Raw genomic sequence first — 17,318 nt, forward strand, 5'->3', positions numbered from 1 at the left:
AGAAAATGCTAATGTTTGGAGGACTAATATAACTATGGATATGTGAGTCAATGCTATATAGAAAGACATGATATTATATAGAGTTATTATTATTATTTATTCAGACATTGTTATTTTTTATTATTTTTGTCTTTGACTCTTTTTAAATTTGAATATATGAAAAAAATGTTGAACTTTTTAGGTTAAAAATTCATGAAATTCTATAACGTCCACAAAATCCATTAAAATCTTGGCTTAAAAGTCATGCATAATTCATTAAAATCTTAATTTTAAAGTCTTACATAATACTGCAAAGTCTTAAAAGTCATAAAAATCATACAAAGTCTTTTAAAATTTACACAACTTTTTTAATTAAAAAAGTCCTTTAAAATTCTAATTCAATACACTCCCATTATTTTATTTTACTACTTAATTTTTAATTCATATTAGTATTTATTGAAAATTTTATTTGAAATGTACTTAAGCTCAGAGGATATATTCTAAAATATGTAATGTAGGAAACATTTGAAAAATCTTACACAGAATTTATAAAAATAATTTATAATTTTTATAATCTCCTTTAGTTTATTTTAATAAATTTTATAACTAATTTTATATCATAATTGTAAATTTTACAATTAAGTTGTAATAATTTTTTTGTGTATATATATATATATATATAACTCAACACGGAAAGAAATCCAGAAAAATGAAGCAAAATAGGGTCATTTTTAGAGAGAGAAATTGTAGAGGGAGAGAAAATTGGAGTTCCAAAATGAATTTAAAATTAAAAAAAAAATGGTGTTGGTTGAGCTTAATAGAGGGAGGGAAGTTGAGTGAAAGTGGAAGAAGAAATGGCCGTCCACGTATCACTCTCTGTCTCCGACAACAATCATAATCACGTTCTCTTTCACTCTTCTAACGGTATTAACGGTTCCCACCCTATCACTGTTTAATCATTAATCCTTTCTTTCATCATATGACCATCCGTTTATGCCTCTCTGTGTCATCCTATTCCTACTACTGACGGATTACGTTTTTTCTTATGTTAAAAAAAAAATAAGATTCTACTAAAAATATAAATATTATTTATTTTACATTAAAAAATAAAAAAACATTGAATTTGGGAAGCTCGTACCGTACGAGGAAAAGAGGTTGTCTGTCCTATGCCTCTGCTTATCTGATCGAATATTATTACTGTTAGAAGAGACAGAAGAGAGAGAGAGAGAGAGAGAGAGAGAGAAATCCAACCCAGAATGAGATCTACGTACTTCTGCACAATCGCGTCATTTTTCTTCATTAATCTTCCAAAGTATGCATCTTTTTCTTTTTCTTATATATATATATATATATATATATATATATTATTCTGTATGTGTTTTCCAAGCATTATGCATATTTTTCTTTTTTGATTCCCGTTTGTTCACAACAAACAAAAAGGGCTCAGATTGGATCGTCTTTGCAAATTTGGTACAATTGGAGCGCATCAAGTTTCATTATTTATTGGTCGTTTATTGGTCTGAGGATTTTTCTTTTCTTTTTAAATTCTAATTGTTATCTCTATCTTCGGTTATAATGGGTTAGTCCAATGTCATATTTTCGAACCTACATTAGTGTATTTTGTGTTGAAATTGTTATTTGAAACGAATATGTTTGCTCTATGGGATTCATGGTAAGAAGTGAACGTTGTGGTAGCTAAAAGTTGACCTGTTTTTTTATTTTTTTTAATGTACGGATGTTCGGGTGTGTTAGACTATGGAATTTGAACATTGTTGGACAATTTGAATTTCATCAATAGCTATTTTCCAATATCCATTGCTTGGATTTTTGCGGTTTTTGTTGCGTTTTATCTGCTTTGTTATTCTTATATAGACCCTTGTAGGTTTTATAGGAACAGGTTCATTACTTTGTTCACTTGCACTTGGAACTAAAATGGGATTGGCAACATTCCTTTTTATTTTTCATGTTGTGTTGATTTAATACGGTTATGTGAATTAACTTGTTGATCTACATGATATATGAAAACTGCTTGCCTGAATTGTTTCCATCCCTATAAACAAGTTGTGGGACTGATTTATTTTGGGTTGTTGCCACGACTTGCAGGAGTTCGCGAACTCTGCAGCTTTAAATACAGTAATTAGATAAACAAATCATTTGGTGGTAAAGGAAAATGGCAAAAACGATATCTAGTTTCTGGGGCCCAGTCACATCAACTACCGAGTGCTGTGAAAAGAATTATGCATATTCATCTTATATTGCAGAATTTTATAACACAATATCCAACATTCCAGCCATTCTTTTGGCTCTCATTGGTCTTAGAAATGCCTTTAGACAACGGTTTGAGAAGAGATTTAGTGTTCTTCAGGTATCAAATATGACAATTGCCATTGGAAGCATGTTGTACCATGCTACACTACAACATGTGTAAGTATTGATCTCTATCATTTTTTGCAGTAATTTATACAATTTTTGGTTGGCGATTTTCATATTATTTTAGTTATTTTGCATTATTCAAAATGAGTTTGGCGCTTTATGCAAATGTTAGTTGAATAATTGAAGAACTCAGATTTAAGGTAATTGCATGGAATATATCATACATTATTGAACGAGATTTTGGTATAGTAATGCGTCTTTCGATGAATCCAATGGTATCATGTAATCTATGTAGCCGATTTATCAAGTGGGATAAGATTGTTGTTGTGTTGTTAACATGGGCATACATCAAAGGTACATTATGATGCACACAAGCCACTTATGCATTTAAAGTAGCAGTCTGTTTATGTCAGAGTCCCTTCTTTCCTCGTATTTCTGTTTTTCCATAGGTTAGACGAAATTTTATCACAGGGAGAAAGTGTTTTCTTTTCAACTGGATTAGAAAGAGAGATCAATATGATATTGTAGCCATAATGTTATCACGTGTTTGTTTTGGGTGTTTATTTATTCTTCAGTTGTTGCTCTTGAATTTAGGCAACAGCAGAGTGATGAAACTCCAATGGTGTGGGAGATTCTTCTGTACATTTACATCCTTTACTCCCCAGATTGGCATTACCGCAGAACAATGCCCATCTTCCTAGTTTTATATGGTGCTGTTTTTGCCATAGCCCATTCAGTGTTTCGTTTTGATATTGGCTTCAAACTTCATTATGTCATTCTTTGTCTCCTTTGCATTCCAAGAATGTACAAGTACTGCATTTACACTGAAGATGTGTCTGCCAAGCGGATTGCGAAGCTATATGTAGCCACTCTTGTATTAGGAACTTTGTTTTGGTTATGTGATCGTGTTTTCTGCGAGGAGATATCCCGTTGGCCAATTAATCTACAATGTCATGCTTTGTGGCATGTCTTCTTGGGTTTCAGTTCCTACTTTGCAAACACATTCTTGATGTTTTGCCGTGCTCAACAACGTGGGTGGTCTCCAAAAGTTGTCCGTTTAATGGGTGTTTTGCCCTATGTGAAGATTGAGAAGTCAAAAAACAAGAGAAACTGATACGAGATTAAAGTTTATGTTATGATACATTTTGGAAGAGTTGTTAACTATCCATGTTCTCGGCTTTTTGTTTTTCTGGTTTAGAGTGGCTTAAATGATTGTTTATTTTTTATATATTTTGTTGTACACGTAGGACAGGTACCATATTTATGCCACACTATATGGATGCTTGCATGAGTCTGGACAAAACTCTATTTATGACAACCCAAAATTTTGCAGTACTGGTTGTTCGATTCTCAGATGAATCACCCTACATTTTTATTCTAACAATTTGTGTAACCCTTTCTAGGTGACTTTTTGAGTATGTTGTTAACTTTTATTTGTGAAGCTAAACGTGAGAATTTTACTGAAGAAATCAGACAATTTTGGAATTTGATGACATTTCCCTGTATCTTTTGGCTAGAGCCACTTTGTTATGATTCTTTTCAAAGCAAGTTGAGAATTATGTTCTATGTGACCGAAAAAAGTGTTGGTTGTAATTCATATTCGTTTTTACAGCTAAGGAGTAGCTTTTCTTGGTGCCTGAATAGATTAGATTATTTTGCATTCGATCAAAAGCACTCGAGTACATTGACTAAAGCATTTTTTAAAATGTAAAATAAGCTAATAAAAAAATGTTCGTAATGTTCAGCCTTCTTGTGGTAGTGTAAGCGTCAACAAATACCAGTAACCTGGCTTACTCTGCGAAGCACTGGTTGTACATTGAAGGAAAGAAAACATACATACGTCACTCCTTATCTCAGCCTTCCGTTCAACTCACTGTATTACAACGTCCAAAAGAAAGTAACGTTTTGTTCATTGCGAAGGAAACTCCCACTCCCTGCTTTTACAGGTCGAGAAGTGTTGTTTTTTATGTGGCCGTCTCGAATCTAGAAGTCCGTTTGTTTCCCAGAATCCATAACTTTCTTTTGGTCAAGATTCTCAATTACATAAATTAATAGAGGCGTTCCGTTGTTAGAGTGATTTACAAAAGATCTTCAATTGAGAATATATTGTACAAAGTTACTTTAAAAAGAAATGTGGCCGTCACTTTTTAAAGTATTTTGTAAATGTCTTGAAATATTTTGTAAATATATATTTTTGTCTTCAATAGGCCTTCTTAAGACAATAATAAGGAGCGACGGCCACATCATTACAAAAAGTGAAGATCTTAAATTTCACAAAGTAACTTTCTTTTAAAAATCATTACTTTGTGTACAATATATTTATTGTCTTAAAAATATATATTTACAAAATATTTCATACTGTCGTCATTCAATAATTGAAAAGATCTGTATATATAAAAGATAATATTTATAATTATTCTTAAAAAAAATACGCACTCAACGGGGTACCCGAGGCATGCCAAAACCATAGTGATTATATGTAGAAAAAGGAGTACCAGCGAAATGGAAAATTTGATAAAACAATTATTTATTGCATTAGAATACATTATCAAACCCGATTCAAACTGCAGTTAAGGTAATTGAAAATGTGAGCACTCTCCTCAAAGAATTGAATATAGTAAAAGCTTTCACTTTCCGCTAATTGCCATGTGAATTATTTTAAGAACATGATTGAGCGGTAGCTGTTCAAGCAAAGGCATCAATTAAATATTCAACACGAGCTAGAAAAACATAATGAAACAAACGGTCAAGATAAACTATACACATACTCGACAGCTTCCTGAACCTTTGAGTCGTTTCACTCAAAAGATAGAGCACACATGTACACAGAGCATATCTTTCCCTTTCCTCTTGTAGGTGAAGGAATACAATAGAAGTTGATAAAACAAATACACCTTACCATGGATCTAAGACATCCTTTGAATCCCCTGTTGTAAAATTTCCCCAAGCCTCCTATATAGAGCTTCTTGTTCATCGAATGTTAGGTTGATCAATATCTGAAGCAACCAGCGGTAGTACCATAAATTAAACATTTTTTTTAAAATGTTGATTAAATAGAAATACAAAGTAATATATATAGTAAAATAAATGTAATACCTGGTCCAAAATCATTTCAACAGAGAAACTTTGCGGCACAACAAATGACTGATGATATATATACGCAAACACAGCCATAACCATCTACATCAGGACAAATTGGTCAAATATGACTTATGCGTCAAAGCTGGGGGTGCTAGGATGGTTTTGACTTCCGGTCCTAGGCCTCAACTAATGAAATGAACAGGACTACAAATACAAATAGTGTACAGGCAGCAGAATGTAAAGGGGGGCGAAAAGTTAAGAATAGGGAGAGAGGAGAGGCAAATTTTAGTCTGTTATTATACTAAAAGCACCAAAAATACAAGTGAATAAATATAAATTTGCACAAATTACCTACAACCACTATCAGAATGTTATTAAACCAGACCTTGTTCTAAACAGTATGCATTTGACATTCATACTCACTAAACTGGACCACCAAGATTTCTACCATTTCACATGTTTATTTGTCATTGAAGATCCTTTTTCTTGGTGAGTTTGTTAAAGATAATTTGTCTGGATGTTTTTGACTTCACACTTGGATTAAGTGAATATAAATTTTCTGTTCTATCCATATATTCGTCACGATCACCGCTTTCAAAAAAAAAAAATGTACAAGATCATCTTTATTGTTATATCATTGTTTAACTAGGAATTCCTTTTCTCTCTTTTAAAACATTTTTGGGGGAAGGCAGAGACACGGGAGAGAAAATCATGGTTAGTTTATGTATTATGATGATTAAAAGTTTCCTACAAGGATGAACAAGCATAAATAATTCCCAAGTAGACAAACTATTACTGATTTAGAATAAATTTTGTAGATTGAAACATCAAGAGAGTATACCTGGCAGTCCATTCTGTCAGTAATTCCACCATGTCCTGGAATACTATCACCAAAATCCTGCAAAAATGGGAACACACAACTCTGTTACACCTGACCAAAATGGATGATATTGGTTCATTTCCTGATCAGAAAAACAAAAGTACCAAGAGCATACCTTTATTTTAAAAGCCCTTTTGAAACCACTAGCAAAGAAGCCTCCAAAAGGTGCAATAATTGAAGCAAACAAGCCAAGACATAAAGCATGCCATTGAATTGGTAGGATTGATATTTCTTTCCAACCAAACTGTGTAGAACAACATATATAGTGTCACATTCAGATGTTCCAGAAATCTGGATTGGCATCTCGTGATTACAGAATGGTCATATTTTATAAGCTGAAGTGGAATGTGGAAATAAAAAAATTTAACATTTAGTGGTTGGTAGAAAATTTGGTTTACCCTATGTCACATATGAGATGCATTTTTAATGGTAATTCTGGGTACATTTGGATAAACAACATAAAATCTTATTCAATAAGTCTTTATTACATAAGAACTTATGTCATAAGAGCTTAAGGGGTGCATGGAAATCAAAGAAGAGATGGGGCACTAAGCTCCACATAAGCTATTTCTTAACGTACTGTGCAAAGCTTACTGAAATAAAAGATGAAAACAGTTTATGAGCAAGTCATAAGCTCTTTTTATAAGTTTATCCAAGCACTGAGATAAGTGCTTATGTCATAAGATAAGCACAAACTCTTCCAAACATCTCCTATATCCAAGAAGAACAAAGGTTGAAATGAATTGTTCAAATTTGGCTTTCTTTACTACATTCATGATAAAAATTTACCCTGTGAATGACTGGGCTGATTTGAGTTAATCATTCACTGCATTATGCAAGTAAAATTTTCCATTAGAGGCGTCCAAAATTTTGTTTTTGGAGAATTTTTTTACTAGTTCGACTGTGCACAGTACACACTGGCAAGTATAGATAGAGATGAAAGTCATAGGATTCAAAGTTCAGCTGAATTTCAATTGCTTACCCAGTGAGGAATCCATCCTGGTAACAAGTAAGATTCTGGCTTAAACAGTGGACCAGGATCACAGTGAAGCCAACCAGTTGACAAATCCTGAACGTTATCGCCAGAGATGTGAACATTAATCAGTTTTTTGTAGAATAATGCCTTACAATATGTCAATTAGTTATGGTATATTATGGAGCTACCTTTCTTGGACATGTTAGCCATTGAGAACGACCCATGATGTTAGCAAGCTACAAAATGAGTTTTGCACAATGATATTAGTATCTTGTTAAGAATAACTTGATTCATGTATAGCAACTTCAGCAGAAACTTAATTGCCATGAATTTGATCAAGCTTTCTCAGTTTATTTTGCTGTTGCGATATAATAGGAATATAAAAAATCACTAAGTGATTCTGGTTTGATGGCAATTGAACACCCTCCCCCACGGAGCCCAAAATATGAACACCAGTCGAACTGTTGCATATTCATAAACAAATTGAAATTATGCTCACCATAAATGCAGAGATCATGGTGGTAATGGATGCCCCAATAAAACCCTCCCAAGTTTTCTTTGGAGATAACTTAATCAAAGGGGTTCTTCCAAAGAAGAAACCACAGAAATAAGCAGCAATGTCATTAATGACAATAAGTGTTGCTGGAAGAAGAAACCTGTAAAGTAAGCCCAAGTGTTAAAGGAAACGAACAAGATATTGACATCAATGCAAATAAAAGCAATGGAGTAGAACAGGTCTTCTAAAAGCAACAGTCGCACAATAAATATATGAACAAAATTATTCTATGGAAACAATATACATACACATATAATCACTTTAAATCCCAGCAGTTTAAGATGATGCCATTATCATCAGTAAATGATACAACTTTTATTGAGGAAAATAATTAAAATAATACCTTCAACAAGAAAAAGTAAATGGGAGAAATAGATGAGGTGTGAATATGAGGTTAGGGTGATAATATATAGGAAATCATATGCAATACTAGGGAGAAAGAAAATTAAAAAAATACCTGTCCAAAGATAAGTTTTCACATATTTCACGAACCTGTAACTTCCTAACTTCAATTGGTTTCATTTAATGCTTCAATATTATAACCTCAATTTGGATAGACATACATATAAGTTTTGCAATAAAAAAACAGAAGCTGTTGGCCGATGAGCATAACTTTAAATATACGATGACAATGCTTGATATACAGAAAATAATTGCCAGGAAAATTATAAAAGCATTAACAATATGCAACTGCAACCTGTGATCTGCATATCAATTTATATGAACAGATCTTTAACTTCTTAAGTCCAATAACATAAAAATCTGGCCAAAAAAGTTGTCTACATGCATGAGAAGCAGCATTGTGAAGTATGATATCATGTCAGGCAAAAGAGAATCCTCCAAAAGTAATCAAGAAATTTTTTTTTAACATAGTTAATAAACAATCATTTCCTTTTATAGGCTATATTACCAGAAAATTCCTTCAAAAATGCTTGCCACAGTGAATGAGGATTGGCCAAATACAACAATTAGAATCATATGTGTCCAAGCATATTGGCCAAATTGGTATTTATACATCTTCTTCTTCAATGTGAGAATGAACCACATAAATCCTGCACACACAATAAAAGAGAAGATAACCAAAGTATTAGTAGCCTCACAAGTCACACCGTTGAAAAATAGCCAGTAAAATCAAAATCATAAAAAAAAATACTAGCTTGAAATTTGCCAGGCATCTGCTAGAGACATTGCACAAGCACTGGCTAATGAACATTAGAAGAACAAATTGATAACCATAAATTACCTGCAATGTACAGGGAGTAGCAGATGACCATATGATACTTTATAAGACTGCTCACTAATCGATATAAAACCATGTCTGAAGTTACAGTGTTAACCAGGCGTTGACTAAGAATACGTCCATAAACAAATAACATTGCAGTGAAGAAAAAATGCCTGGTATATGCCAATGAAACAAGTTACTAAATGAATTTTATTTATTCAAAAGATAAATGTTTCTGGCCATTTAGTAGATAGTTTATTGTGAAAAGAATAAATGCACTTCTCTGTGAGGGTAGATACCAATTTAATAGCCTAAATCCAGGCAGCTGCCTATCTTCATGAGCTCTCCTGAGTAGATTGAAAAGCTCTTTGGCCATGAAGATTTGGATAACAACAACCATTGCAGTGATGTAGAGGTGACCCATATAGATTATCAACACAAAGCCCCCAATCATCCAAATGGATGAATATGCCCGAATTAGCATGGACTTGTATTTGCTTTTGTCATCAACAAGTAACTGGGATCCGTTTGCTTTGCTAACTTCCGGAATAACCTAAGATAAAGTCATAATAGAATCACCTTCAAATAGTATAAACAAACTTTTCAAAAAAAATACTGCAGGGATTCAGCTTATTGCATCAAATTCATCAATGGAGACAACATCATCAAGAAGAAACCAAATAGTAATAAAAATGCAAAGTTATTTAATTACAATTCAAATCATGAATTGTTGAGGCCATTGTTGTCAAGATTGCAATCATAATTGTAAGATCGCTTGTGATCTTTAAAGGCGTTAGAGATCTTAATTGCTTGAAGGATTATGACCTTGCAGGATTGCATCGGCTCATGACCTTTCTTGGCAAGATCATAAGATCTATGATTAGATCTGATCTACATGGTGATGGATTTCCAGGTCGGATTTCACAAAACAGTTTGAAAAAAACTGTCTTCCATTATTTTCTGACCCAATTTTTAAGTGTAAACCCCTTGGTCTGGTGCGACAACACGAAACCTAGTTCAAAACATTTTCTCGTTCTGTTTCAAAATTGCTTACTACAGTGCTGCTTTGTGCTCTCTACGAGTGGGAGCTCTGTTTTGTGTTGTTGCTTGGGTTTCTTCGTTTTCAAGGCATTACTGCTCAGTGCTCTCTGTGACACTTGTTGAGTACTGTATGCAACTACACCCTGTTTGTGCAATTGCTTCTTTTGTTTGTGACTGAGTGCCATACAGTTGCTATCTGCAACTGCATGCTCTCTGATCAGTCTATTGTGCTCTTTTTCTTTGGCTGGGCTCGTGGATTCTAAGTCCAGTAGTACAATTGGATATTTATATTGGCCTTGTAACTTATAGTCCTCATGAAATATTTATTATTACTTACTTGACTAATTATTGTTATACTGGTTTTTAAACTTATAAATATTTGAAATTTACATTTAGTTAAAGGATGTGATTTGAAAGTTATTTTCATTATCTAATGAGAATCAAAGGCCTATCGAAAACAAAAACTCGAAAGCATTGAAAGGACTTCAAAGACCAATGACAAGGGCAAAAACAAAGAGGATAAAGAGAAACTTAGAGAAAATGATTGCTGCCCTATTTGAAAGTAGATTCAATTTGGAATTAGAAAAATTCTAGTCAATTACAAATCCTTGGAAAACTTGCACTCTAATGGGTTCCATTAGAATTTAATTACTATATTTAGTTTAGTTATTTTAATGTTAGACATAACTTATTTTTAGCTTTTATTTAAGATAAAACTTGCTGTTTTATTTAGTTTATTTAAATTTGAGTTTGTTAGCATAAGAAGCTCATTATAGTTTATGTTAATGTTAGTTTATGAATGCTAGACATATATAAGTTCTTGTAAACAAACTTTTAATTAGTTTTAAAAATAATTTGAGATTGAACACTCTTGTGAGAACATGTAATTCTAAGTTCTTAAGTGAGTTAATTTTCCTTTATCTTATCAAGAAGTCAAGACTCCTCTAGCAAACGTTCCTTGGGCTTAATCTTGTGATTGTAGCGCCATTCTCCATCTCTATTCTATTTTCATTTTTTTTTTTGTCTTAATTCTTATTTTTACCCTAATAATTCCATTTTTTGTATGCAATCTAATTTAATATTATTTAATTCGACAACACAGATCATGATTGTCATCATTATCTATGTTATTTTCTATGCATATGTATATATTTTTCAGTATAAATTTGTATTTTTGGTAAGATCTTATGATCCTTGTTATGATCCTATGTTTACAATCATGTACCCCACCCTCCCTTCTCAATCTTAAGTAAGATCTTAATTTCAAAAACATTGGTTGAGACTAATTTTTGAATCATAAATCATATCAAATCATAAGATTCCAAATCATGATAAAAATAACTTCAAATATGTCATAAATAATTTATTTTGATGAATATGGACTTTAAGCCTAACTCAATTCCAAAAACTAGCTTGTAAAATGAGGATTACTTTAACCTTTACAAATTCTTATTTTATCATGTCTATAATCGATATGGGACTTCATGATGCCAGCAAGATTTTTTTTTTTTTTCAGTAAAGTGTGGCTCAATATCAAATCTACGATAGACTCTGATACCATACGGAATTTAGGCTTTAAGCCTAACTCCACCTCAAAAGCTAGCTTATAAGGTGAGGATTGTTTTAATCTTCATAAGCTCTTATTTAGCCTTATAGTTGATGTTGGACTTCAACATATTGAATGTATGGCACTCAATATAGGAATAAAAAAACAAAATCACAAGTCAGCATATCGAAACAGAAAATGAATATTGAAGTTTGAAGCAGAAAAACATAAGTCACAGCTCAATAAATAGTGCTCAATATTGAAGTTTGAGAGATTGGCGCCCTTTGAACAGTGTAAATGGAAAGAAGAATTATGATAAATTCAGTATATATAAATGGAAAATGAATCCACCAAGGCACCCAGTCTCCCACTGACTATAATTAATATAGAACAAAACTGTGCCTTTTCAACCTCTGTTTTCTAAAACCAAAAAAAAAGTTGAATGTTTTGTGTGGGTCATCTTTCCATGCAGCTCACAAGACATGGCAGCAACTGAATAATTTTCAGCAACAAACCGCCATTTTTTATCAGAATTTCACGATTATGGCAATTCAATCCATATTCCAATTCACAACTTGATTTGTGTCAATTGAGATGTGAATCATATCAACTCATACAATTTCTATAACTATGATAAAATGCACTAACACAAAATATTTTTTAAAAATGGACAAAAACAAAAGAAGATTTAAAGGGATAAATCAAACTTTAAACAATTAACCTCATTTGAGCGTTTCCGGTGCCTAATTCGACCACTTGAGGTTGATGGGGCAGTGGTACTAGTATCCTTCTGCATTGCTCTTCAGTCAGATTTCACCAAATCGGAAGACAGTGCACATGTGTAGCCAGAAGATAGACACCTGCAAAGTAATTTCTATTTGAAGCATAATCAACATATTTATCTCATATGATCCAATCGGTAAATCTTCCAAGCTAGAAGCCAGACAAACTAGCTTCCATTATATAGCACAAACTCAGAGGATAAAAAGTCATAGTATAACAAATATGCAGGTAACTATATAAACTTTCAAATGTTGAGCAGGGAAGCATCATCAATCACAGAAAAAAAACATCAACACCTTTTGGTTTCACTCACCCTAGCTTGGTAAGCAAAGTTTGTCGTTCTCTTGCATTTTTGTTAAAAAGGAAACAATAAAGAAAAACAAAAAGTCAAACACAAACATCCATCTGTAAGCACTAACCACAAAAGCCGAGCAAAGTTTAATTTCAACATGGAATACATGCCCAAATGCATATTTATCATCCTTTGTCAGGATCAGTGAATTGACAACATCTGTCCAATCTATTAATGCAAGACTTATGACTAAATACAAATGCAGAGGCATAGTTGAAGAGAGTAGTTGAAGTAGTAGTCAATTGGTATTATCCAGGGGCATTTCCTCATGGATAATTAACATGTAAATGTATCCATTGCTCGTTACCAGAACGAGGTCAAAAACTCATTCCAAACCCTAACCCTGGCGCGTTTCCCGCAAGTGTTCCCAAAATTTTCAAGTTTTGAGTAATACCACATTGTCAAGAACTATTGATCCCTAACCAGATAGTCCAGTCTACTATCTATTCAATAAAACGCACTCACACAACCTTTCCCTATAAATAAACAGGCATTTGCGGTAATCCTGCATTACTGCTCCACATGCTCGAATTACCAGAGTCAAAATATTCCCACACCCTATTCATAAACTCATCAGCCCTGCAGAGGATCGCAAATTACTCGAAGCCAAAAGCATACAAAGATGTTCCACAAAACACAAATGTGCACAACTAAAATTTCCTCTATTTAATTCAAGGGAGCAAAGAAAGCAAAACGTTCAAGTGCCGAATCTCGTAGACGAAAAGACTTTCAGATTCAAAATTAACAACAGTTTCATCAAGTCAAATCCATATCAGAGCAAAACACACTTGAAAGCAGAGAAACTGAAAAATAACCAGAAGATATATACACGCATATAAAAACGACAGTGAGATGGTAAAACGCACGAAACCTGGTTCGGTTCTGCTGATGCTGAGCGACGAACGACGAAGAGAGAGAGAGAGGGAGAGAGAGAGAGAGAGAGAGAGAAATGAAGAAAGTGATGAAGAAAGGAATGTAAGAATAATAAAAGAGGGAGAGAATAGAAGAGAAGCAAAGAAGCACAGCGAAGCGGTGAAACCTTTTGCGTTACTTCTTTAGAGTAGAAAGCGAGAAATTCGTTTTTGGCAATACACAGCACACACAGGAGAATAGGGTCTTTATAGTGACAGGCTCTTTCTTATTATGATGATATAATAATTACGATATTTGCATAATAATTTTTTTTTCTGGTTCAGTTTTCTTTGCCGCACAAAGAATCTTTTCTAGAATTACACAAGTGGATCATATACTTGTTTAAAAAAAGTGTTATTTTTATTTTTTATAATATTTTTTAATATAATTCATGAAAATAAAAAAATAGTTAGTTTTAATAAATTATCATTAAATTTATGATACAAATTATCTTTAAAAACAATTTACTTATGTTAAATTAGTATTTATTTCCTCTAGTTTAACATTTAAAATTGATTTCTTCTTTTAACATTATTTTAATTTATTTTAATTCTTTATTTTTTTTAAAAATATTGTAACTAAAATGAATTATTTTTGAAATTTAAATAACTAAAATAATAAAAAAAATTAGAAGATAAAATTAAAATTAACTTTTAGTTGAAGAGGAAAACATTAATTTTATCATTTACTTAATAAGTGTTTAATTAAACTGTGTATCTATTAAAATAAACCTTTATTTAAAAGTAAGAAGATTAAAATAAACTAAAATAAAATTAAAATTAACTTTTAAATTAAAAATGAGTATACTAATTTTATAATTTACTAAATTAAAATTGTGTATCTATTAAAATTTTGAATATAGATCGGATTTAATTTGTTTGTAAAAAAAAAACATAAGTAACTTGTTTGTCTAAATATTTTTTTTTTTACTACTTAGACTTATTTTTTTAATTATATATCATTTAATTTGTCAGTAACTCACACATGAAAAACTTTTATTATATAACATTTTTTCTCAAATTTAACTTAGTTTTTACTACTCTCATTTTAAGTATTTTTTTTAGTTCATTGTACTTTAAACTTAGAAGTTTATCTCAAGTATATTTTTTTTCTTACTTGACTTGTAATTTTTTAAAAATTATTTTAATATCACATGTATAACTTTTTTTTAACCTTTAATTTTTATTTAGCTTGAACTTTTTTAGATTTGGCTCTTTTATTATTTTTAGGCATTTTTTCGAGTTTCAATTTTTTATCAAAAAATAAGATTCCATGAATCAAACTCTAATCTTATATTAAAATTGAAGTGCATCATGCGTAATTTAATATTATAATTAATAAATTTTAAATTTAAATAACTTATTTATCTAAAAAATTATAATTTAAAATCACAATTTTCTTAAATATATATCATTTAATTTGTTCCTATTTTCTAATGTAAAACTTTTATTATTCAACATTACCCAAACACGCTTATCTTTTCGGATTGAAAGATGCAACGTAGCAAAGTTAAAAAAATCTGTGTTGGATAAAATTTAATTTACCCATAAATCACATTCCCATTCATATTTATGGAAGAGATTATTGAAACATTAGGAGTTGGGAGAATTCAAAACGAAAATGGGAAGAGATTATCTTTGCGTTTTTAACACGATAAAAGAAGGTTCCAAACATATTGCACGAATGGAATTCATGATATAAAAATGACAAGGATAAAAAAGCACGGACATAGAAGCCAGTTTAGGAAATTTCATAAACAGTGAGCTAATTAAATACTGTTAATTCAAAAAAACATGTATTAAAAGTGTGTAAGTAATTAACATAACTGTTTTTCCTTAGAAGGATTATTGAGCTGCTCTTGAAGTAATGAGTATACCTATCAATTTTCAAATAAAAGTGTACAAAAGACAGTGAGGTTTTTGGTTTTAACTAAACACACAACACCATACTCTTGCAGAGGCATTAACAACATTTTTATAGCAACTTTTCTGCTTAGTATCTACTTTCGAGTGTGTTGCCAACATGTGTTTGCCAGTGAAAGATCATTCGAATCTGGAAAAAGCAAAAGTCCATTTCTTAGCTCTGAGGATAGAGACATTACATAATATAGTAAGGAATCTAGAAGTGGCTCCTCATTTGTAAGTGTTTTTGCTTTCCATTGTCAAAAAGCTTCACTCCAAATTGGTCATACATTGTTTCAACGCTATTGGGCTGCAGTGTCCCAGTTATGGTTTGAATAATGCCGGATGAGAATCATATTCCTAAAAAAAACAGAGTAAAAGACAAATTGAAGAAGACTTCAATTTTATAACGGATAAGAATCATATTCCCATAAGATGTGCATTGGTCGAGAGTAAGTATGCTAAACTCATAATTATATTTAATTATACATTTTTTAAACGTGTTTTAATAGCATATAATAAAAAATATATTTATAATAAGCTTTTATTATAAATCACAAATTTTTAGATGATTTAATATAAAATAAAAAATATTAATTAATTTTGCATTATGTACTATTAGATACAAGTTAAAAAAACACCGTTAATTACATGTTTCACAGCAGCAAAACTACATAAATTAAACACTGTTAAGATGCTTTAACTGACGGAAAAAAATAGTTCTATGTTACTCACCCAAGTCAAGTTAATTTATTATCCCACTTTGACTTTGTTAGATTCACAAGACAAGTAATTGATTGACATGTAAGAATTATCTTCGGGTAAATAGTATTTTACAATTATTCCGTCAATAAATAATTATTTTCAAAACAATGATGAAGTAAGGGTGAGCAAAATGATTTGCAACTAATATCATTTTGAAAAAGATTCACCGTCTTCAATGAGTAGTCATCTATCTTTGAAAAACTAAAAGCGACTTGTATTTTATGTAGGTCAAAGAAAGAGAGAGTAACTGAGGAAAGATGTTTTGTTTGATTCATAAGGAGAGAGAAAAAGAAGAGAAAGAAAATGAACAAAATTAGTATTATATATTTAGATTAGTCAAATATATTTATTAAGTTAACACATTAGAAATTAAAAAGTGTAAGTACACATAAAAAAATTTAATTCGAAAATTTAATAAAAGTAAAATGGGTTCAAACACAAGATCCGTTTCTTTCTCTAATCTCTTTTATTATTTTATTATAACCCTTAAAATATCTTACGAGGAATGATTGTTGCCCTTGTTGTGATGGGCCTCAGCCTCAGGGCGAAATGAGTGGCTTGGTGTCTTGGTGCAGCAAGAGACACCTTACAAAAGCAAAGTATAGAATAGCAGTTATCGCAACTTATGTGTATGTGACATATGTATAATTATTACAAGATTTACATCAAATAATATTGTGACAATTAGTCATTATTTGCTTGATAAAAAATTATACCTTTCATGCCAAAATCAAGCATATAAAAGTACATTTTCATTTTGTAAGTACTATAAAATGACATTGAGATTAACTGTTTTACCACCAAAGAATTATTTGAAAAGGGAAGTTTTGGAGGAGAGTGAAAGGAAAGACAAAATTTATATTTTAAGTAAATATATTTAAAATTAATATTTTTAAAAATAAGATATATAAATTAATAGATTAACAAAAAAAATTAATATATTAATAATGT

At 31.3% G+C, this 17,318-nt stretch overlaps 2 protein-coding genes across 8 annotated transcripts; one reads left to right on the forward strand and one right to left on the reverse strand.

Moving 5' to 3' along the window:
* The first annotated feature begins 2,149 nt into the window (after nt 1–2,149).
* Nucleotides 2,150–3,466, forward strand: LOC113871694 (alkaline ceramidase-like). The gene is made up of 2 exons (XM_027508793.1): nt 2,150–2,403; nt 2,947–3,466. Exons 1-2 carry the CDS (start codon nt 2,150–2,152, stop codon nt 3,464–3,466), a joined length of 774 nt encoding a protein of 257 aa, XP_027364594.1.
* A 1,464-nt stretch (nt 3,467–4,930) lies between these two features.
* On the reverse strand, nt 4,931–13,902 carry LOC113873722 (phosphatidate cytidylyltransferase 1-like). 7 transcript variants are annotated; one of them, XM_027511988.1, is made up of 13 exons: nt 13,829–13,889; nt 13,656–13,674; nt 12,376–12,514; nt 9,367–9,620; nt 9,089–9,240; nt 8,756–8,897; nt 7,789–7,945; nt 7,478–7,525; nt 7,296–7,382; nt 6,429–6,557; nt 6,275–6,331; nt 5,449–5,532; nt 4,931–5,348 (listed from the first exon to the last, which is right to left on the reverse strand). In XM_027511988.1, the coding sequence occupies exons 3-13, from the start codon at nt 12,448–12,450 to the stop codon at nt 5,259–5,261; spliced, it is 1,275 nt and encodes a 424-aa protein (XP_027367789.1). In that variant the 5' UTR covers nt 12,451–12,514; nt 13,656–13,674; nt 13,829–13,889; the 3' UTR covers nt 4,931–5,258. The 7 variants fall into 7 exon arrangements, with proteins under 7 accessions (XP_027367789.1, XP_027367790.1, XP_027367791.1 ...); XM_027511989.1 differs by having other exon boundaries at nt 13,661–13,674; nt 13,829–13,879; XM_027511990.1 differs by having other exon boundaries at nt 13,661–13,674; nt 13,813–13,840.
* Between the last annotated feature and the right edge of the window lie 3,416 nt (nt 13,903–17,318).

Source organism: Abrus precatorius, unplaced genomic scaffold, assembly GCF_003935025.1.
Source record: "Abrus precatorius isolate BTA unplaced genomic scaffold, Abrus_2018 Scaffold7, whole genome shotgun sequence".
Classification (NCBI taxonomy): Eukaryota; Viridiplantae; Streptophyta; class Magnoliopsida; order Fabales; family Fabaceae; genus Abrus; species Abrus precatorius.

Bases quoted from the DNA above. Each gene is read 5' to 3' on its own strand.
- LOC113871694 (XM_027508793.1), top strand. From the start codon at position 2,150: ATGGCAAAAACGATATCTAGTTTCTGGGGCCCAGTCACATCAACTACC. The intron at 2,404-2,946 runs GTAAGTATTGAT...TCTTGAATTTAG, and splicing joins CATGCTACACTACAACATGT to GCAACAGCAGAGTGATGAAA.
- LOC113873722 (XM_027511994.1), bottom strand. From the start codon at position 12,450: ATGCAGAAGGATACTAGTACCACTGCCCCATCAACCTCAAGTGGTCGA. The intron at 8,898-9,088 runs GTAATTTATGGT...TTGTGTGTGCAG, and splicing joins CTACTCCCTGTACATTGCAG to GATTTATGTGGTTCATTCTC. The intron at 7,946-8,755 runs GTAATATAGCCT...CTTACTTTACAG, and splicing joins ATTTTTGAAGGAATTTTCTG to GTTTCTTCTTCCAGCAACAC.